Genomic DNA, 22,636 nt, shown 5'->3' on the forward strand with positions numbered 1-22,636 from the left:
TACTGTCGCCTCAAAAGAAAATAATGGGTGACTACAATACTTTTAAAAAACGTACGTATTTACATTCAAAAATATATTTGGATGGAGCTATTTGGACTAAATTTGATTTGCAGAGAACCAAAAAAGGTACCATGCATTTCAAAATGAATGTTTCCATTCCAAGGCATGCAGCAGGCAACAATCAGGCAACTTTTTAATGGGTCAGGCACACAACCAGGCAACTTTTCAATGGATCAGGCACACAACCAGGCAATTTTTGAATGGGTCAGGCACACAATCAGGCAACTTTTGAATGGGTCACACAATCACAGTTCAAAACTCACGTGTTTCGACAGATCAGGGCTTTTGGAATCGACATCATATCTGAAATCACAGGGGAAAATATGTCACAAGTGTTAAAAAGGCAATGGTGTCTAAGCTTCCTTTTTCATTTTACCCATATTTTGCAATTTGGACAGACCCATTCGTGGTCATTACTGTGACCTCTTCTGTCAATTCGGAAAAATGCAGACAACCACACACCTCTCAATTTGTATTTATTTATTTAGTTATTTTTTGGGTTAGACAAGAGGGATATCGGAAAGGCGGTGAAAAGGTGTGTTTTTAGTCTGCGTCGAAATAGGGGGATCGATTCTGCTGTCCTGACAGTGGTAGGCAAGTCATTCCACCACTGAGGATCCAGAGCGGAAAACAGGCGTGCTCGTAGTGAGGGAACCGTAAGGCGACCAGAGCTGGCAGACCGGAGTGGTCCCGCTGGGGAGTAGGGAGGCTGAAACTCAATTTTAACCCATTTCAGATTTGTGGAGACCACCGTGAGAATGTTCGGCTACCAAAACCAAACTCAAAATGAAAACCACAGAAACTATCACTAAATAACTACAAATTTACAAGAAATCTGAAAATGTCAAACATTAATGCATAATGCCCAATTATCAGAGGTGTAAACAACACAATTTCACAATTGTCCTTTCCTCTTTACACTTCATTTACATCCATCGGTCCCGAGAGCCCATTAAAACGCTTAGTTCTCTCTTCTTTTGTCATAATTAAGTTCCTAAAACTTAATTGAAAAACAGTTCCTAAAAAAATCATCCTGAAATGTTCCGGAAGGCATTAGAAGCCACGGGGGGGGGGCTAGCGTCGCGAACCTGCAGGCCGCACAGCGCCGATGACAGAGTGGGCTGAGATGGAGCGGGACCGGAGGGCTAGCCGCGCCGCGGCTACTCCAGAGCGCGCAGCGGTAATTAAGCTCGGGTTTCCAGCCGAAATAATCGTCTGGAAGTGAGAAAACGAACTCTCCTTTCATCCGATGGCGCACGCTCAATTTACAGAGTAACCGTCCGGGCCGGTTGGCCAATATCTGATCTCAGGGAAGGGCCGGGCCAATCGGGAGACGCGCTTCACGATGCGACGTCTCGTTTTCAGCCGACTACTGAAGTGAAAATCACGGCGGACACTCTGTCTCTCTCTCCCTCTCTCTCTGTCTCTCTCATTATCTTATCTCTCTTCTTATCTCCTTATTAAAGTGAATGGTGATGGCGGAGATGAGGACAAGCGAAACTTCGGCTGTAAAGGGACCATAATTACCGCTCACTCTTCCCCTATTCACTCGATCCCCTTTCATGCTGAGAAAGAGCGGGAAACAAAGACAGGAGCAGGATGATGGAGGGAACAGAGCGCCTAATTTAGACACTGCAGGCCTGCGCCTCAGACACTTGCTTTGCACAGGCACAAAACAAAACTGTCAAACGAAGACGATCCGCATGAATTGTTTATTATGGTAAAAAACACTAATTCCCCCTCCCAGGGAGGGTCATGGATGGAAATAATGAAGGATGGAAGGACTCCGAAAAAACTTACACCCACGGAGTCCTCAGGACAGACTTCTAAGGGAATAACTCACAGGTCGAAGCGAAGATTCTGCTTCTCCTCAAAGAAGTAGTCCAAGATGTACTTTCTGACAAAGTCGGGGTTTAGGGTGTTGTCAATCACCTCCGTTCTTCCGAACTAGAAGCGGAGAGGGAGAAAGGAAGGAGAGAACATGATGAGACGCAGTCACATGACCAAACCAGCTGAAGAACATTCTTCTCTCCTCCTCACAATTTTAGAAGAAATTTTTAGGATTTTTTATAGAATAGTACATTTTGGCAGTATCGTGGACCACTGGTAATGGGGCGACGTTAGCTCAGGCGGTAAGAGCAGTCATCTGGCTGCCGGTTCGATCACGCCCTGGGTGTGTCAAAATGTCCCTGAGCAAGGCACTTAACCCCCAGTTGCTCCTGATGAGCTGATTGGTGCCTTGCATGATGTGTGAGTGTGTGTGTGTGTGTGTGTGTGTATGTGTGTGAAAGGGTGAATGAGAACCATCAATTGTACAGCACTTTGGATAAAGGCACTATATAAAAATCCAACCATTTAAATAGTTGGAGAGCCACAGGGTTTGTGCTGGTTTTGTTGTTCCTCAGCATTTAAATGATCAATTAAAGCAGTTAATCACACAGTTAACTCGCCTCACCTGGTGTCTTGGGTCTGAACTGATTGCTGATATTAAGTCAAAAACAAAATCCAGCACATCCTGCGGCTCTCCAGGATCTGGAGTACATAGCTGTTCTATTCTACCAATGCATTCTGCTCTCCTTATCACTAGTCTGGGTAGCTCCACTCAATATAGTGCAGAGGATATTAGTAACATAGCACGTATGGTAATTACATGCAGTTAATGAATAGGATTTGCGCTTTACCATGTCTCAGTCTTAGGCATGACAAGTATGCACCACTTTCTCATTATGCGCTCTTTAAGGACGATGTGACTGTGATTTCAACTAGATAAAGGGTCTAATATTGTGCCACACAGAGAAAACCTTAAAACAAAAGTCAGGGGTGTTGGTTGTTTAACACATTTTTTTAATAATAGAGAAGTGTAAATGATTCTCTGATCACCTTGATAATACAGAATACATTCATGTAATTAAACACAGCCAGGGAGATCCAGGGAGTTATGCAATCACTGTGTCTGGTTAAAGACATCCCCCTGAGGCAAACTGTACATTGATAGCTTTCGCCATAACACCAACATCTTTGAAATGCTGCCATTAATCTAATATGAAGGCAACATGTATGGGGAGTATGTAAACAGGAGAGTGTGTGAACAGGCGAGTGTGTAAACAGGGAAGTATGCAACCAGAGGAGTATGTAAACAGAGGAGTATATAAACAGGCGTCCTCCTTGGAACCAACATAGGAAGACCAGGAAAATCACGGGGCACATTCATTACAAAGTACAAAATTCCAGTACAAAATTCCATTACATTGTCCAGTCGGGACACACAAATCGGATTTGTAGAAATCATTAGAAAACCCGACATTCTGGATGAAAACCCTAGGTGAACCTAGGAGTACCCCATAGCCCAAAGCAAATTATGCAAGTCAAATGGCATTTACATGCTGTTGTTTTCACTGGTAGAAAAAACACAGTTATGAACATTAGGTAAATGGCACCTTGGTATTGCACAGGTTCTAAGCAGAGAGGACATCATCCCCTCTGTGGAAAGCTTAGAGTGTATAAAAACACTCCAAGCTATTTTAACTCTACAGAATGTGCGCTTTGTTAATTGAGATAACGATTAATAATACAGCGGCAAGAAGATGATGGGAAAGCCAATGAATAAATCATCCCGTCCTGGGTGAAAATGTTACCTAAAACTGACACAGTGAATAAAGAAGTGTGACATTTATTTCTACCGAGGATATGGAAGTGCAGGATCACAGCGCTTTCTGAAAGCTCTGGACGTCAGGGTCCGGAAGTCAGGCTGACCGTGTCGGTCAGTGAAGCGCACCCACAGTAATGGCAGCGGCCGAGGTGATCCACACCGCAATTAAAGCAGAGATGGCACAGACCGGCCGGAGCGCATCTTTGCAGAACACTGGCTGTGCCTCACGGTTAAGTGTTTATACGGTTTTTTCTTATTATGTACTTCATAAACACTGCAAAAATGGATGTCTTAACAAGCTTTTTCAAGTTATCATTTGCTTGAAACTCTCATTCCACTGTTCAAATCTTGAAATGAGTCAAACTTTCTCACCTCACTGGCAGTTTCTTATGGTAGAACCTATGCACTTGTAAGTCGCTTTGGATTAAAAGCATCTGCCAAATGACTAAAATGTAAATGTAAGTTTCTCATTTAGCACAAAAAGTAATAGAAATGAGATTTTAAGTCTAAATATAAGACACTTGTTAAGACAGTGAGCCTACACTACTTACATATTTCAGACATCCCAAAATGACAAACTGTTCCGTTACACAACCGGGGCGATTCCCCGCACTTTATGGTTCCTCTATTCAAGACGGTTCATCAGTTTGCAACGTTTCTGACCTCTTACGAGTACCAGGGAGCAGATGCCAAATTCCGAGAGACTCATGGAGATTCTGGGAGAGGAGATGTGTCTACATACTTTGTACATGTATTAAACATACATTGCTCCATACATTTGCTCTAAAATGCTTGATATATATGATGAACATTGTTATATTGTCCCTCTTCTGCCTTTCTGTACCAGTGGAGAAGAGCAGATATTTTAAGGTAATATACTTAACGACCCTTTCTAGCCTTTAAATCTCCGTATCGTCCTGTCAGAAAATAAATGTAATGAAATCCTTGGGAGTAGAGCTGGGCTGAGACATTTTGACGGGTGTCTAGATGCGTAAAGTGAGATATTAAGCTATGACACTACCTAGAACCTAAAAAAATAAAGAACAATAATAACACAAATATGATTTTCTAATTACATCAAAGGGGAGGGTCGTGCCTTTGGGGGCGAAAGGGGCAGGTGGATCCTCTACACATCTGTACACACGGTGTTGCAATCACATTTCGGGATGGAGTGGTTTTAACACGCAATTATCGTAATAGCACTTATTTTTACACTTTGGTTGTCGCATTTTATCCATAAATATGAAAAGTCTGTGAGAAACATCTAATTTTAGAGCCTAAGGTACAGTAGGTGAAAGGGAAAGTGGCACCAGAATCATATGCAAAGAAATCTGAGATAAAAAATAAAAATGGTTGTATATTTTCTGACATTTTATACAGTTACAGAGGGTTAAAAGAACCCCACACAACACATTTGTATGCAAAGTTGGTACAGGACTTAGCATTGGCAGTATGTTTATATGTTATGCATGCTTAGCCAATTAGAAATTAAAGAAGGTTAACTGGTTTTTAAGAGATGTCAAACACTAAATGGGGTCAAACTGACTCCAAACTTAATAGGACGGTTAAAAATACAGCAGAAATGCTGATCAAATGATTATAGCGAAGGGCAGAGGCATGCCAAGTTTTATGAACTCGACATATAGGAAGTCGAAGTGAAACTTTAAACAGATGTTCCCTTTTTAATTTATCCGATGTATTTGTGTATCAAGGGCTTTTGGACAACACAATATAACACGAACAGTGGCCACCTAACTTCCGGCCAATTCGGAGGATGAAATATGACATGAACAGAGAGGGTGGAGATCGAGATTCACGAACATCCACGAAACTATTCAATGAGGAATCTTTTTTGAAAATGACGGTCTTGCATTGCTTCAGTTAAATGTAAATGCATTGTTTTAAATATCAATAAATTGACATTTATTTCAGAATTTCTGGCTCATGACTGCAGTAAAATGCATGGTAAGTAGCCTGCAGGGAAAACCCGAAGGAGAAAGATCGCAACAGATGCAAAACAATCATAGCTGGTGTAGATGCGTGCGGTGACACGCTTGCCTCTACACACAGCTGCACTGGGCACCAGTGCCACTTTGCCCCCCCCGTAGATGCTGCTTGAGCACAATAACTTCACACACTCTGAGGTAACTACGGCTCACAAATGCATTCTGGGAAGTCTACATCCCCAGATCGTGTCAGCTTGCATTCCGTGCTCCCTGAGCAATGGGCCTGTCAGATTTACTGCAATCAGAAAGCTGACCTGTTTTCCCTCGCAGGTCTCCTGGCAGAAATTGTAATCGGCAACATGATTTTCTGTGTGGAGAATACACTCATTCTCCTGCAAGTGAAGGGTTGGACTGCCAGCCTTTCCTTCGCACCAGTACACCGAAAATGACGGTAAAGCTTTATTTTATATTTTTATATGCCAATGACCTAGGATTTACTGGGTACGCAGCTACTTGTGTAATTATTAGGTAACTACTTTGATTTCAGCGGTAAGTACTATGAAACATGAGTCAGGAAGCAAGTACTATGTAAATAGGTTTTACAGCCCAGATTAAATCTAGTCCTAGACTAAATTCATTGCAGGCATTTGGCAGACACTCTTATCCAGAGTGACGTACATTACAACAAAGTCTGTAACCATAACCAGGTACCGGTTTGCTGAAAACTCTAGAGGGAAGTACAGTTCCAAGGGCTATAAGTGACCACAGAGCTAAAAACTTGAACCCTGTAGATTAATCTGATGAGAACAAACACACCAGTTAAACGCACAATTACATGTTGAAGTGTCTGTGAAACCAGCCCTTATGTTGCATAGAAATAGCCCTCAAAACAGATCTATAATCTAGAACCTAAATGGCAAAGGTGTAAGTTTGCAACCATATAAATTCAGGTTCATATAAAGTGTCATTGAGACCAAAAGCAAAACAGATGATTAAACGCAAACGCATATTTCAAACATTTGCATTTGAAATACCGCTCATCCCTGACAGTAGACACAACCATTAATATTTCCTGACCTTTTCAGATCTCCCATTGCTGCAGCTTTGTAAATCAAAACTCAAGTCTCCAGTTACTTACAAATTCATTTTTTGATTGCCACTGCTGTTGATTGCTAGCTAGCAGAAACTACAGGCCTGTCACCTGGGGGCGGGGGGGCGGGTGGAGGGTTATTCAACTCACTCTCCTTATCCAGCGCTGTTCATGTTCTACTTGTAATTGCATATTCTGATTGCGAGAACAGTCGAACGCAACAACATGGTCGATTTTCTTAATTTTACCCAATACAGCTAATTACAGTCTTCAACACAAATGGAAATAGGTATGTGTACTAAAGCAGATTAAATAATATGTTGGCACAGATTCTGGATGCGCTACTTGATTAAAAGGCTCCAGAAACTTGGAAAAATCATTGGAGTTCATGGCTACAGATCCAGGAATCAGCAAAGCTACCATATTATTATGGCAATTACATGTATGGAGCCTCACCTTTGCACCGATTAATCAGTTTCAGTTTTCTAATGAATCGTATACACTAATACTGGCTCACTCTTAAACCACAGTCGAGTGTTCCAAATGCAGACACGAGAACAGTGTTCAAAGATTATAATTGTGATTCTCAAGCTTATCAGTGCAGCTAAAGGCGTCAGTTCACACATACAGCATGTCTGGGCTAATTCAATAATTGACTATTCAACAGTTGCTCTCAAATAAGTCTGTCAGTGACTGTCCATTCATAAGAGCTCTATAACGCCTTTATAAGCTCTTTATTGGACCTTCATACACACTACATAAACATTTATAACAGCTCATGTCAGCACCCCCAAATAGGCCCAGGCATGTATTATTTTATATGCCATGGTAATGTCACTTGCTGCAGCAGTGGTGATATCACATACTATATGCCTTTTTGAAATGAGCATCTATTAATATTTAGTACTGCTTAATAAAGGCAGACATCTGTTTCTACTAATTAGTGGCTCTAGCTAGTGAGATCTCTAGCTATTAAATGAGGTGATTCTGGTCATGTCACCATTTTTTTTTAGTGCCTGCCTTTGGCTTTTGCATAGATCTGGCTCAAGTAAATGTTTTAAGATGCTGGTAAGATTTGTAAAACACTCCAGCAGATCCCTCAGAATGTTTATTAAAGCATAGCAACGACATGTCACAAACCAAAACTACAGGAAATAAGAATATTGCTGTGAATACTCATGAAAACAGGTTTCTTTTCGCACTGTCCGTAATCTACAGAAATACACCCGTATTTCACACAGTAGTTAAGTTTACAGTACAATGTCACACGTGTAAGTGATCCACATTAAACAGCTACACCTGGCCTTATCACCGCTGCGTTCTCTTGTGGGGCAGTTGTTTTCAGAAAACAACAAAACCACAAGTCGCCTGACTCGGCCCATCAAGCTAACAAAAAATCTGCCATAAAAATCCAGAGGGAGGTCAGTTCTATGGAAAAACTGCAACAGGTGAAGTCGCGGTGGCTCCATTCCCGGGCCTGCGAAAGCCAGCCGGCTCACGTGAAGAGGCATAATTGGCTCGCCGCTCTGAGGGAGCGATTCGGCGGGGGCTGGTGGGACCGTCGCATACAGCAGCGCCCCGGTCACCTCGGAATCACGGTCACGGGCTCTGAGACGAGACTGCTTGGAGAAGGCGCGTCGTTCTCAGGATCGCTAGATCCACCTGGGCCACCGAGGGACGGGGTCATAAGTGGGGTGTCCCCAGCGAACGTGAATAATTACATTACATGCAACTGGTCTTGGCATCCTCAAAAATGAAAAAAGTTCTATCCATCTTTCCACAACCCATTCATGACCAAAAAACAGAGGGAAACTAGATTTGGAAAAATATGTGCATTTTTTACAGATCCTGTAATTTAGGAAATTATGCTAGGGAAGTGGTATGAATATGCGCAGATTGCAACATTCGCATTCTGTCACCGGTATCTGCATTGAGTTATGCGCACAGTTGTCACTGGCGTGCTTTACTTTGCAATGGAAACATTACAACCATTATTTTTTTCCTGAATCCCAATTCCCATGTGTGATTTTGCATGAGTAAAACGTCTCCTTGTTCATTTTCAACAAAATAGTGTAACAATGTGTCTGCATTAGCATTCGCAGGACAATAAATACAAAGGGCAATATTTGAAAAATTGCACACGGGCTCCACAGATTCAACAGAGGATGACGCTACCATTAGTCAATCTCCTCCTTCCGTGAATGAATCGAACTATCTCTGCTTTCCACGCGATGAGCAGAAGTCAGCAAGTCATTGTCAACGGGCGATAAATCTCTGCCCGTTTTGGGGTTAGTTTTATGGGCTCTCTGTAATCACCATTGACGAGTAGCTAGGATGCCATTAGTTTAAACACAATTACTGCGCGGGCTCAGATTACATTAGGATTGCAAGCGCCGGGCAGGCTTTTGTCAGAGTAAGTGGGCCTGCAGCATTCTGCTCCTGAAACGAGAGCATTTTTCAAGACTGGGAGCTGGGCAGTGGCAGGGATCCAGGACTGGCCTGGCCGTGGTTTCCGTAGAATGGGAAAACAATGGGGAGAATATAACGACATTTCCAGTGAGTTAACTTCCCTTGTGTTTCTGCAGGGACCAGAACTGTGTTCTAATGCAATGCAGTCTTAGAGGATGTGTCACCGGTACCCCCGTAGGCAAACACAGCAGGCGCAGCAACAAATTAGATATAATACTGTTATAATTAACCATGTGTATGCTCTAGGTTATAATTGCAATTACTTTAGTATTTGAGCTATTTCATCTGCCAAACCATGGTATGCTATTTGGAAAGTTGATGTGCTCTTCAAGGGTTCAAGTTATCTATCTATCTATTGCACTTTATTGTAAGTCGCTCTGGATAAGAGTGTCTGCTAAATGACCAAAATGTAATGTAATGTAATTACAATGGCTGTACTATAATTATGACTAGTATGACTGCAGTAGGAGGCCTGAGGAGTGACTTTGAAAGAGGGGAGATTATTGGGGAGATTATTGCGGAGATTATTGGAGATTATTGGGGAGATTATTGGGGAGATTATTGGGGAGATTATTGGAGATTATTGGGGATTATTTGGGAGATTATTGGGGTGCAATTGGCAGGAGTGAACAAGACAAGCAACAGCACAAAAACTCTGGGGAATAAGGTGACAGTGGAGGTATATATTTGTTCTTCAAAGATCAAAATCTAAGAGTGATGTACAGTATGAATTAGTTTGTTTGCCAAGCAAAAAAGGTGCAAATTAGTTATATATCTATCGCTGTACAATTTTGTGAACCTCTAGGGCAGTGGTCTCCAACCCTGGTCCTGGAGAGCTACTGGGTCTGCTGGTTTTCGCTGTTACTCTGCACTTAATTAATCAATTAGAGCACTTGATTACACAGCTAACTCACCTCACCTGGTTACCTGGGTCTCAACAGGGTGCTGATTTTAAGGTGAAAACAAAAACCAGCAGTGCCAGTAGCTCTCCAGGACCAGGGTTGGTGACCTCTGCTCTAGGGTATCGCCCCAGCGACAAGCATTTGTACCTTTTTAGGTACTTTATACTGTATATCTTCATTTCTGAGAGTGTACAGTACAGTCAGCATGGTCATCAGCACAAAGAAAAAAAAAAAACATTTTCCTTTTTCCCACAGCACACTCACAAATTAAATGATTCAACCAATTGGAGTGTAGATATGACCGCTCCAATAAGCCACAGGAATTTTTCCCTGTCTCCATCGAATGCATGTCAACAGGGAGAAGTCCCCGATTGGTCAACTCCAAAGGATTCACTGATGATAAACTGTAGGATTTGATCAAGTATTCATATATTAGCAGCGAGACCTTGACTTTTACGGATCATTATCAGTATAGACAGAATCCCTCAAACAGCCAGTCCCCCGCACTAAAAATGCACACCAAGCCTGCACGCAATGCATATTAATCTGTACAAGGACAGAGGAGCTGTCAATGATAGTCATCGGTCAAACTTTTCAGCAACGTTGGGAATTTTTCACCGGATGGACCCTTACCTCTCTCCACTGTTTGGTTTCCACTCCTTGGGTGTACAAGACGCAGACTAGAGAGAGACAGCACATGGAGAACAGCATTAGCGTTAGCATTAGCATACGCATAGTAGAGAGAGACAGCACACGGAGAACAGCGTTAGCATTAGCATTAGCCAAGCTAATGAGTCGGTAAAGAGACAGCCAAAATAAACACACATAGCACACCAATTACTAAGGCCCCAAGGCCCACACAAACAGCATGCATTCAGACTGTAAAAGATGTACAAAAAACAAGCCCAACGCCAACGCATTTCAATGATGTATGTGCGTAATGAAATATAGTCTTCAGCAGAGATTATAGAGAGATTGAGACATATTTCCTGATTCAAATGCTCTTACTTCAGCTTTGGTCATGTATTCGTTTGACAGTGTGACAAAACACGACCCAAAATATCATAATATCATATATCGGAACTGTACTGTCCTCTAGGTTCCTCTTCACACTTGTTCCTGTGCTCAATCTGCACTTTGTTGTACGTCGCTCTGGATAAGAGCGTCTGCTAAATGCTTTGTAATGTAATGTAATATACATATGTGGTGTAAAAATTGCACTTATTACATCATGAAATAATAAAGCTTATTGCCATTGTGGTCCTTCTTGTGGCAGGTCAGCGGAAATTACTGGAATGCTAGACCATATATTGCACAATGCGAAGAACAAGCATTAAGTAAATATACAGTGCTGTGGAAAATATGTGCCCCCTTCCTGAGTTCCTCTCTTATTGCATATTTGTCCTGCTGAATGGTTTTATATCTTTAGACAAAACGTACAATTAGACAAAGGGAATCTGAGCAAACACAAAACGCATCTTTTATATCATTATTTCATTTATTTAATTAAAAAAAGTGATCAAACATCCATGTCACCCCTGTGAAAAAGAATTGCCCTCTTAAACTTAATAACTGGTTTCACCGCCTTTGGTGGCAATAATTGCAACCAAACACTTTAAATTATTTGATATCAGTTTTTCACATCACTGTTGAGGAATTTTAACCCACTCTTCAGATAATGAAGACAAATTATAATAAAGACTGGTCTTTTCAGGTACCTCCACAGCATCTCTGTTGGATTCAAGACAGGGCTAGACCGCTACAAAACATACATTTTGATGCTATAACATAAATTAGATGTGCAGTTCTTTTGTGTTTTGGATCATTCTCTAACCCAATTACACTTACGCTTGAGCTCATGATCAGATAACCAGACATCCTCCTTAAGAATGTTTTGGTTCAGAGTGGAATTCAGGGTTTCTTCAATAATGGTCCCAAGGCAACAAAGCAACCACTCACCATCACACTACCATCACCATGTTTGACCTTTGCTATAATGTTCTTGCTGTGAAATGCTGTATTTGCTTTACACCAGATGTAAAGGGACCCTTATCATTTGAAAAAAAAAAAATAAGTTCCACTTTTGACTCATCCATCCATAGGAAATTATCCCAAAAGGCTTGAGGATCATCCAGGTGCTTTTTTTGCAAGTGTGAGTGGAGCAGTAGTGTTCTTTTGGTTAGCAGTAGTTTCCACCTTGCTAGTCTCTCACAAATCCTTTCATTTCCCAGTCGCTTTCTTATCAAGTCACGAACGCTGACGTTAGCGAAGGCCAGAGAGGCCTGCAGGTCTTTGGATGTCCGTCTGGGATGATTTGTGACATCCAGGATGAGTTATCACTGCGTGCTTGGAGGAATTTTGGCAGGCCGGTCACTCCTGGGAAGAGTCACCATCGATCCAAGTGTTAGTGGCTCTGTGGTTTTGAGTCCCTGAGCCATTCCCATTTCCCATTCTTAGAAATGGCTTTGTAACCCTTTCCCGACCACTATATTTCACATATATAACTCTTTTCTCATCTCTTCTGGAATTTTCCTTGATCAAAGCATACCACTCCTATGAATTTGTTTGAATTAAAGCAGTTGTGTTAAAATTCCTATAGGAAGCATCTGATTGCAGTTATTGCTGCTAAAGGTAGTGATTACCATTTTCATTTTAAAGATTAAAAGCTTGGGTGTCTCGGTGGTGCAGCCTGTAGAGCACTGACCGTATGCTCATTGCGAGCCGCGACGTTGGCGGTTCGAATCCGACTGTCCAACATTTGTTGCATGTCTCTCTCCCCTCTCTCTTGCTCCCATTCTTCCTGTCTCTCTATACTATATACTGTCCAATAAAGCTTATTTGATAACTCATGGGCTTTGTGTTTACTCTGATTCCTTTTTTCTGATATTACTTTGTCTCTAAAAATCTGAAACCATTCAGTGTGACAATTAGTCAATAATAGAGGAAATCCCAAAGGGGGCAAATACTTTTTCAGTACACTAAGTAGATGCATGAAGAGAGAGCACTAAAGCGTACCAGTACCCAAAACGAGCATATGCCTAGACCTGTTTAATAAATCATAAAAATAACTTTTCCCATTCTTGTAAGCGAAATAAGTAATTTTATCCGATTACATCAGTCCAATAACACTTCAGTGAGCAGACATATTGCCAAAACGAAGGTGTGACGTCAAGTCATTGCGAGCCAGGAGCCAATGCGTCTTTTATGCGACTTATTTAGCAAGAATGGGAAAGGTTATTTGTGTGATATATTGAACAGATCTAGGCTTATGCTTTGGGTACAGGTACCCTTTAAAGGGGGAGGCAAGAACTCAGGCCCAAATCCAAATCCAGCCCTGGCTTTCTTTTATCCTGGATAGTGATAATTAGTGCTACTGATTGGCCAGAGTGTCTTCACACCTGACTCCCAGGTAAACAGTGGGTGGGAAAACCATCTGTTCTTGTCCTTTGAGGATAGCAAGTCACTGATCCCTGCTCTAAAATAATTTCTTTGTAACTAACTTTCCTTCATAACTAGTGCACAAATTGTTCCTGACACCCTTTATATTGTTTGCAAATGTTATTTAATTGGCCCAAATTTTGCAAATCAGAACAATGGGAACAGGGGAGTCTCTCCCACCCCGAGTGATAAAGCGACTCTGGCACTGATAATTTCCACGCTTGGCATTAGACGAGCCTTCCCCGTCTGAGGCAGAATGAGGCATTATGGGAAGCCGCAGTCAGTTGGCAGGCTGATCACAGGGCTGATTTAATCATGGGCCCGGTACAGCGTACAGCGTACAGCACGGTCTAATACCTGCCCTGGAGGCCACCGGGCAGGGCCTGGAGATGTCTGTAAATCACCGGCACGCTCCTGACCCAGGGGCAGCCATTTTAAACGCTTCATTTAAAAGCGCTGGGATCGGCAGAGGCGAGGGACTGAATGGTGAACAGGGGCCCGCTGATGCAGAGGCCAGCCGTTACCGTTTCCACGGTACCCCGGGTGACCATTTCAGATCAGGTAACAGGACGCGACAGCAGTGTTGGCGCCGGACGCAAGTGTGTGGAATATTTACAGCTATCAGGTATCCTATTCATCTACATGGAGGTGCTTTTCAGAGCAATTTACATATATTTTCTGCATATAATCAGGGGCAGCTTGTCGTCTAGTGGGCAAGGTAAATTACTAGGACCCCAAAGGTTGGTGGTTCAAGCCCCATTGTAGCCAGGATAAGATCCACACAGCTGTTGGGCCCTTGAGCAAGGCCTTTAACTCCACATTGCTCCAGGGGGGATTGTCCCCTGCTTAGTCTGCTCAACTGTAAGTCGCTTTGGATAAAAGCATCAGGGAAATAACAAATGATAGTTTATAGTATAATCAATTTATAAAGCAGGGCATCTTGAGTGGTATTATATTTTCAGTACCTTTCAAGGTCCCACCTGCTAAAAGAATCAACCATGCAACCTCTCAGTTTCCAAACCCTTTCCTGGCGGCTAATCTACGCTATCGCACTGGGTGATGTCTCCAAGGACCGATTTCTCTTTGTTCCTTTGACACCTGTATTCCGCTTTGTCTTCCCACAAGAACCTTTTGTTTTCTGAGCAGCGATATAACAGCTACAACGTCGACAGTGGCGCTCCGGCAAGCGCTCAGCACTTCAAAGTTTTGACTCTCATCTTCGGGCATGGCTTCAGACGCCCCTGCGAGACCATTTGCATTCAGTAGACCGCGCGGGAGCTACGTGTGCATTATGGGATTTGCCGCAGTCGCAAGAGGGGCGATGCCGCATTATTTTGCAAATGAGATGCAGGTTTTGCAGGTTGCTCGGAAATCGCAGCATAATCAAAATCACGACCGAGTTTGGCAAACGCTGGGAAAAAGTTAGGAAGCCGCAATGAACTAGGCAGATAGTTGAGCAAACATTTGAGTGGGCCCATCTGAAGCAATGCAGAAAAACGCCTACGGGTATGTTTAATACAGGGATAAGTGATTTGAGAAATGTATGTCATATTCTACCATATAGCTGATATGTCATAGTCTACCATATAGCCTGAATTCCATCAACAGGGATTCATCCAGATGCATATTTTGGTAGGCAGTTGGTTAATCTATTATTTAAATGTTTCAAAAATAATGAGAAAAAAAAAAATACAAGACTGTAAACAGAGTATCAGAATGAGGCCACATTCTACCACAACGGCAAGTATACTGAAAGTCTGTACTCACGTGGATCTGATTTGGAGAACGTGTCTTTGTCTAAGAGATTCCTGAAAAAAAGAAGATTTCAATCAATACAACAAGTACAATATTATTATTGATTGTGTGTATTTCAAGCCTAGCCACAAAGGTTTTTTATTTTATTGTAAAGACGGTCTAATCATTTTCTCATTATAAAAAATAAAACGTCAACTGCTTGGATACGACTTAGTAATGAACAAAGTATAAGCTGTCCACAAGGGTGGTCGCTGAACTGATCGATAACATGGTATTACACAGAAATAATACACTACACTCAACGCAATCGATGCTTGAATTGCCTGATGAGTTATTTGGGGTTTTTTTCTGCTAATGAACAGACAATGAATACAAGTAACCGGGAGTGAAATCAATAAAATGAATGCATGAACGTTAACGCAAGTCAAGTATAAGCCATTAGGCCCAGTTCTTCCACCTCATCTACCTCCGCCTCTACTCCAGACAAACTTTTGCAGTACCCATAATGCAACACTGCACTGTATATTGAGCTGCAGCATGAACATAAAACAATGTGAGTGAATATTTGAAACATGTAAACTTGAGGTGTGACATGTAAACATTTAATCACTAAACTGTAACAAAAATACAGTTCAACGTATAGGAGCATTTCTAAATGATTAAGCACCTTTTTAAGCTCCACCATTATGAAAATTTCCTTGTACAGTTTCCAGTTCTCACAGTGACTGTTGTGGGCTTGTGTTTAGGTATTAGTGCTGATCCGCTGTCGGTTTTGACAACTGAGTGAAATGATTCGTAAAAGACCAAAACAGAAAGGTGTCATTTAGTCTTTGAGAAGATTTCAGAAATATGTTGTGGGAGAGAAACATGCTCCAACAGCCCTGGAATGATGCAAATATCCGTAAGATATAAACCCGATTTGACCGTGACTTAGTGATGAACTGTGTAGCGGCTATGCTATTGGTTCAAGCCCAACCGCATTAAATTCTCAGCCAACATCAATCAGAGCTTTCACTTTGAAAAGGTGCAACAAAACTAGGCAAGAAAACATGACCAGCGGTGTCAGTTTCTGCCCTTATTAAAGGGCAACTTTCTTGACTTTTCCTTTATGTTATTTAAATGATTTTCCTTATTTTATTTTACAGAATATAAACACTCAGTGAGCACTTTATTATGTCTTTATTATTTCTTTTTTTATTTAAGTCTTCTGCTGCTGTAGCCTATCCACTTAGAGGTTTGACGTGTTGTATGTTCAGACATGCTCTTATGTGTACCTCTGTTGTAATGCTGTTAGGTTTCATGTTTTTCATGTTCTGTATTCAGCCTATGTTGTTAGTGTTTTCGTGTTTTTGTTACCTCCGTGCACACCGTAGTCTCCCAGTCACTTCATTCACTCGTTTCACCTGTTTCACTTCCTGATTGTTTCCCACCTGATTCCCATTCCCTCTTGTTACCTGTGTATATAAACCCCTCTGTGCCTCTATAGTTGCCAGATTGTTATGTGTTTAATCCATACCCTCCAGCGTTTTCCGATTGATACCTGTTTTGACCTGTTTCGTCCCGACCATCGAGTTTAGCTTATTCCTTCAGTCTTGTTCTGACCCGTAGTTTTTTGACCTGTTTCTGTTTATCGACTTTCGTTTCTGGATTGTGTTTCTGTTTAATTAGCCCTTTGTTTTCGACCCATTGCCTGTGACCGTAACTATTCTTTGGATTATCCTCAATACATCTGTTTGCTGGAGATCTGACCCTTTGCCGGGACTATCGCTTACGAAGTGCCTTATCCCTGCTATAACCGTTTGCTGGCTATTGACCCTCACTGTACCAACCTACCCTGAGAAAATAAAGACCTTATTTTCTAAAGAACTTTCATTGTGGTCTCGCTATTGGATCCCCCGTTCTGAGTGCCTGATAAATGCGTGGTTATTTGTGTTACTGTCACCTTCCTGTCAGCTTCAACTAGTCTGGCCCTTCTCTGATCTCTCCCATGAACAACATGCCCACAGAACTGCTGCTCACTGGATGTTTTTTTCTTTTTCGCATCATTCTCTGCAATCTCTAGAGACTAAATCCCAGGAGATTAGCAGTTTGAGATATTCAAACCGACCTGTCTGGCACCAACAATCATTGCACGGTCAAAGTCACTTAGACCACATTTCTTCCCCTTTCTGACATTTGGTCTGAAAAACAGCTGAACCTCTTGACCCTGTCTGCATGCTTGTATGCATTTAGTTGCTGCCACATTTGCTGATTAAATATTTGCATTAACAAGCTGGTTGCATTAAAAGTCTACCTAATAAAGTGCTCAGTGAGTGTAAATTGTTTTTAATGATTCACTAAATCCAATACCTTATTATGGTTGTATGCATGCAATGCATTTGAAGTAGACTGTCCTGCTGTTGTATATGTTTTTTAAATCCACTTTGTGAATACTTTTCCAGCTAAGCAATGAGTCAATTTCTCGGTTCTGAGTATAAGGCTGGCCACTTATACATTTTTAAAAAGCAAAATGCAAATGGAGGTACAAGTATAAACCTCTTAGGTACCGTATCCAAGTTGCCAAGTTGGTTACTTGAAACTCCCCCATTCTAAATCTAACTGACTAATCCGGAGTCAATAATCTCTTGAGTGAAATTGTTAAACGATGAGAATGACAGTAAGTGATGTAAGCATAAATAACCATGCTCAGATAGCATCGTGGAGGAGTGTTCTGTTCAGAAATAAATAATCTGACTCTCTTTTGCATTAAATCTCACGGCCAATGTTCTTTTCAGAGCCACTTAATGTACAAAAAGTGCATTTCTACAGTTTTAAGCAAAGGAACAATGCCGAGCAATCAATGCAACAGTATAACAGACAGCAGTAGTCAGCACTTAAAACGTGCAAGTATTTTAAGCAGAAAATGGGTTGGACGGCATTGTGGTTGATGTAGCACTGCAGGTAGGGCTGGTAAAATTATAATGGCTGAGTTATTTCAGCAAAGAAGCAGTGAGAAGAAGCAATGTGTTTAAGTCTGGGCAGAAGCCAGACAGTGACTGAGCTCTTTCACGGTTACAGAAGTGGTACATGACTGGGACCCGCAAGGTTGCTGGTTCGATCCCCAGTGTAGCCGCAATAAGATCTGCACAGCCCTCAACGCTGCATTGCCCCAGGGGAGGATTGTCTCCTGCTTAGTCTAATCAACTGTACGTCACTCTGCATAAGAGCATCTGCTAAATGCCATTAATGTAATGCAATGTAAGTACACAACAATACCATCAGCCATCCATCCATCCATCCATTTTATGAACCGATTACTCTTGGTGGGGCTGAAGCCTGTCCCAGCATGCATTGGGGCGGGAGGCAAGAATACACCCTGGACAGCTCACAAATCCATCCCTGGGCCCACACGCCATTTCCTCCCACATTCGTATCATTTGGACATTAAACTCTTTGGGCTGTGGGAGGAAGCCGGAGTAGTTAGAGGAAATCCACATGGACTCAGGAGAACATCCAAAATGGATACCATCTTGACACCATAATCTTATCTCAACTCATTTTGTTTATGGCCCTGACTATACATGTATAACACAAGTAGTCATTTTGTATACATTCAGACAACTATATTTTTTACAGCTCCCTGAAAATCTATTTTTTAATCTACTCAAGGCCACAGCTGTTCCATTTTAATGGCAAAACACTAATATTTCATGAACAACTATTATGATGACATGGAAATTTGTAAAAAAAGAAATTACAGCCTTGGCTCAGTTTTATGCATCTATTAACAACCTTCAATCCATTGTTTTCAATGGATGCGTCTCCATGTCAAAGAATTCAGTGGAACAGCTGCATATTCTCTGCCAAGTTACAATTCAGTTTTACAGATATATAGATAGAATAAGTTCTCCATAATGATTAATTTGCCTTTTTTGTAATGACAACATGCCCATATAGTTTATACTGTAAAGATCAGAAATCCTGTAGATGAATTTGCATTGAGATTAATTTGGGTGATTGCTAAATGAATGTGCATTAAAGGTCAGTTGGGGAATTATGTACTATAACTATAATCAGTTTCAAAACTTTCATTTAATATATTCCTAATCATATTCCACTTACAAAATCCCATTTTCCATCACTTTTCATCTTACTCAGATCCCAAAAGAAAGGGCACTTCAGAAGCAAATGGAAGCAAAATCACAAGCCATGACAATTAATTTGATTTGTTTGTTTTTCCAATTTCTCAGTTGAAGAAAGTAATTTGCTCATTTTTAGATATCATCGTGTGCAGTCGATATATTGACGTCCTGCTTCGGTAAAGCCAGCCAATCAGGGAGAGCCATCCTCCGTCGCCATGCACCAGCACGTTATCTTCTATAAAACGAACACTCTGGAAAAGGCACTCTCTCTGAAAAGGCTGCAGACAGTCTTTAGAAAGAAAATTACCCCCTTCGACCTGAGACAAGGAAAACGGAAATTCTCACGATTTTACTCAGGGAACGTCAACAAATTAACCCTCTGGGTCAACAAGGGTTGATAAGCATACGCATCGAGCACAACCTGAAAAGCTTAACCTTAAAACACACTTGAGCAACATGCCGATGAGAAGATTTGCCATATGGTCTGTGCTTTTAGATAAGACTGCACTTTGGAGACAGCCCCTGGGTGTGCAATCTGGGAGTAGAAGACTGTGGCCTTCACTCCCCTGACTGAGTGCACAGTTAGGGTAAGAATCAGAGCATATGGTGATGCCAGCACCAGAAACCTGCAGAGGAGGCAGTAATAGCACTCTCCCTGAGTAGATATGCTCGTCAGACTCAACGCATTTCCTAATTTCCTGTCAATACCGTGGTAACGTGTGATTTCATCTCCAGCTTGACAAACACCGTCGCAGGTGCCTTTGTCTTGTGCTATCTTTGTAACTCTCCAAAATGCTTTCTTCTGTTCAAGTTTCAGTTAAAACTGGTTAAGTTTCAGTTAAATTCAGCAAATACAAAACAATTATTTTAATAAATGGCAAAATTGGAAATGAGTCAGTATTTTCTTCTAGTCACTCTACTCAGTAATCGGTTGGGGATTTGAAGAGTGCCAGTATAAATAGACCTCTGTGTGTGAATGGTGGAGGTAAACCAGTGACTACTTTACCTCAGGGAAATTCATTTACAGTATGTCAGCGTGCTTTGGTTGCAGTGATTGGTCCTGATTCTTAGACTCAATGCAATCTGATGCCAATTACCATTTGCATCTCTTTGGAATTAACTAAGTATATTAGAGCGCTACTCAAAAGATTTTTCTCTTTTTAACCATGGAAATCTGGAATCCCTGATTTTGGCACGATCTGAAAAATGCTGCATTCTTGCAGCTGTTCATCCATCAATTAACGTCTCCTGCTTAGCATGCACTCTCAATTAGCTCGTCTCGTACCTCCCTGTCCCCCGGAGACATTATGCTACCGTTCTCATCTTTCAGAGTCCAGATGTGAATTAGGGCTGGTAAATCATCGTCAGTCAATGTCAAAAGATGATTGAATCGCTGTCAGTGCTAAAACCAAACGTTCACAAACGCTCTCCTTCACAATTGGCAGATCACTCCCTTTTCTTTGATACAAATCTAGAAGCTTCCAGAAGGAGGGAACCACCTTCAAGGTAAATTATTGCTCGCCGAACACAAGCAAGGAAGAAAGAGGTCTCCTTGAAAGTTCCAGCAATTTTTTTTCTCTAATTACGTAGACTAGGGACCGTCAATTTAACACATTCTTCCTTGAGTTCCAGAAGGGAATTGCTGTTTTGGAAGTCAATTTGATATAATTGAACAATGTCAGAGATTCAATTCAATTCAATAAAGCTGTTCACTCCATTGAATCCCAATGATTCTAATGTGAGTATAGTCTTCTAGTACAGACACAATGCATTTTTCATGCATTTTGGTGACTACAGAACTCATAAACTGTTTGTTAAGAAAAAATAACTTGTATTGTATTACGAGTCACACATTTGACTAAAACCAGCCGGTGCCATGAAAAAGTATCGGCCCCCTTCCTGATTTCCTCTATTATTGCATATTTGTCACACTGAATGGTTTCAGATCTTTAGAAAAAAATTTATATGAGCCTGAGTAAACACAGAAACATTTTAAATTATTATTTAATATATATAATATTAATAATTGCTTACACCACCTTTAGCAGCAATAACTGTAATCAAATACTCCCTATAATTTAATATCAATGTTTCAAATCAGTGTGGAAGAATTACAGCCCACTTTTGCAGAATTGCTTTCGTTCAGACAAATTAATCTTTTTGGTATGTCATGACAAAGGTAATTCCAGAAGCGATAAGAAAACTTGTTGAACTATCAGTCTGGAAAGGGTTACCAAGCCACAGAACCACGGTGAGTGCCATTATCTCCAAATGGAGATCCCTTGGATCGATGGTGAATCTTCCCAAGAGTAGCCGGCCTGAATAAATTCCACCAAGGGTGCAGTGATAACTCATCCAGGAAGTCACGAATGATCCCAGAAGAGCATCCAAAGACCTGCAGGCCTCAGTTAATGTCAGCGTTCATGACTCGATAAGAAAGAGACTGGGGAAAGAGGGGATTCATGAGAGAGTAAAGGTGAAAACCACGGATAACCGAGAGAAACATCGATGCTTGGCTCACAATGGCAAAAAAAAAGCATGAGCCATTCTGCCACAGTATCTCTATTGGATTAAAGTCAGGACTTTGAATCACCCAGTTCCCGTCGCCTTTTACTAGACAGACTACTCAAAAGTGGAACTTTTTGAATGCTAAGGGTCCCATTATGCCTGGCATAAAGCAAATACAACATTTCAGAGTAAGAAATATCATACTAAAAGTCAAACATGGTGGTGGTCGTGTGAAGGGGTGGGGATGCCTTGACAACTTGCCATTATTGAGGGAATAATTAATTCTGCTCTGTACCAGAACACGCTTAAGGAGGATGTCTGATCATCTGTTCATGAGCCGAAGCGTGACTGGGTTATGTCACAAGGCAATGATCCAAAACTCCACATCTGATTGATGGAAAATAATCAAAATGAAAGTGGTCTAGTCAAAGTCCTGACTTGAATCCAATAGAGATGCTGTGGCAGAACAGTTTGTGCTTTTCTTTTTCACAAGGGTGATATGGCCATTCAGTGTGATAATACAGGAAATCAAGAAGTAGGCAAATACTTTAATGTCACTGTACAGTACCATATTATAACTCACTAATGGGCGACATGGGGCCCCAATACGGGTGACATGGCTCAGGCAGTAAGAGCCTTCAACATGGCTCAGGCAGTAAGAGCAGTCATCTGGCAGTCGGAGGGTTGCTGGTTCAATC

General features: G+C 41.5%; 1 protein-coding gene across 3 annotated transcripts in view; it reads right to left on the minus strand.

Moving 5' to 3' along the window:
• cpne5a (copine Va) overlaps window positions 1-22,636 on the minus strand; it is a 188,974-nt gene that overhangs the window by 125,067 nt on the left and 41,271 nt on the right. For all 3 annotated transcript variants that reach the window (XM_061257277.1, XM_061257278.1, XM_061257280.1), the window contains exons 2-5: window positions 15,322-15,362; window positions 10,750-10,796; window positions 1,904-2,007; window positions 324-363 (exon numbers count right to left, since the gene is read on the minus strand). In XM_061257277.1, the coding sequence (XP_061113261.1) occupies window positions 324-363; window positions 1,904-2,007; window positions 10,750-10,796; window positions 15,322-15,362 (232 nt within the window). The remainder of the gene's footprint in view (window positions 1-323; window positions 364-1,903; window positions 2,008-10,749; window positions 10,797-15,321; window positions 15,363-22,636) is intronic.

Source organism: Conger conger, chromosome 10 (genome assembly GCF_963514075.1).
Source record: "Conger conger chromosome 10, fConCon1.1, whole genome shotgun sequence".
Classification (NCBI taxonomy): domain Eukaryota; kingdom Metazoa; phylum Chordata; class Actinopteri; order Anguilliformes; family Congridae; genus Conger; species Conger conger.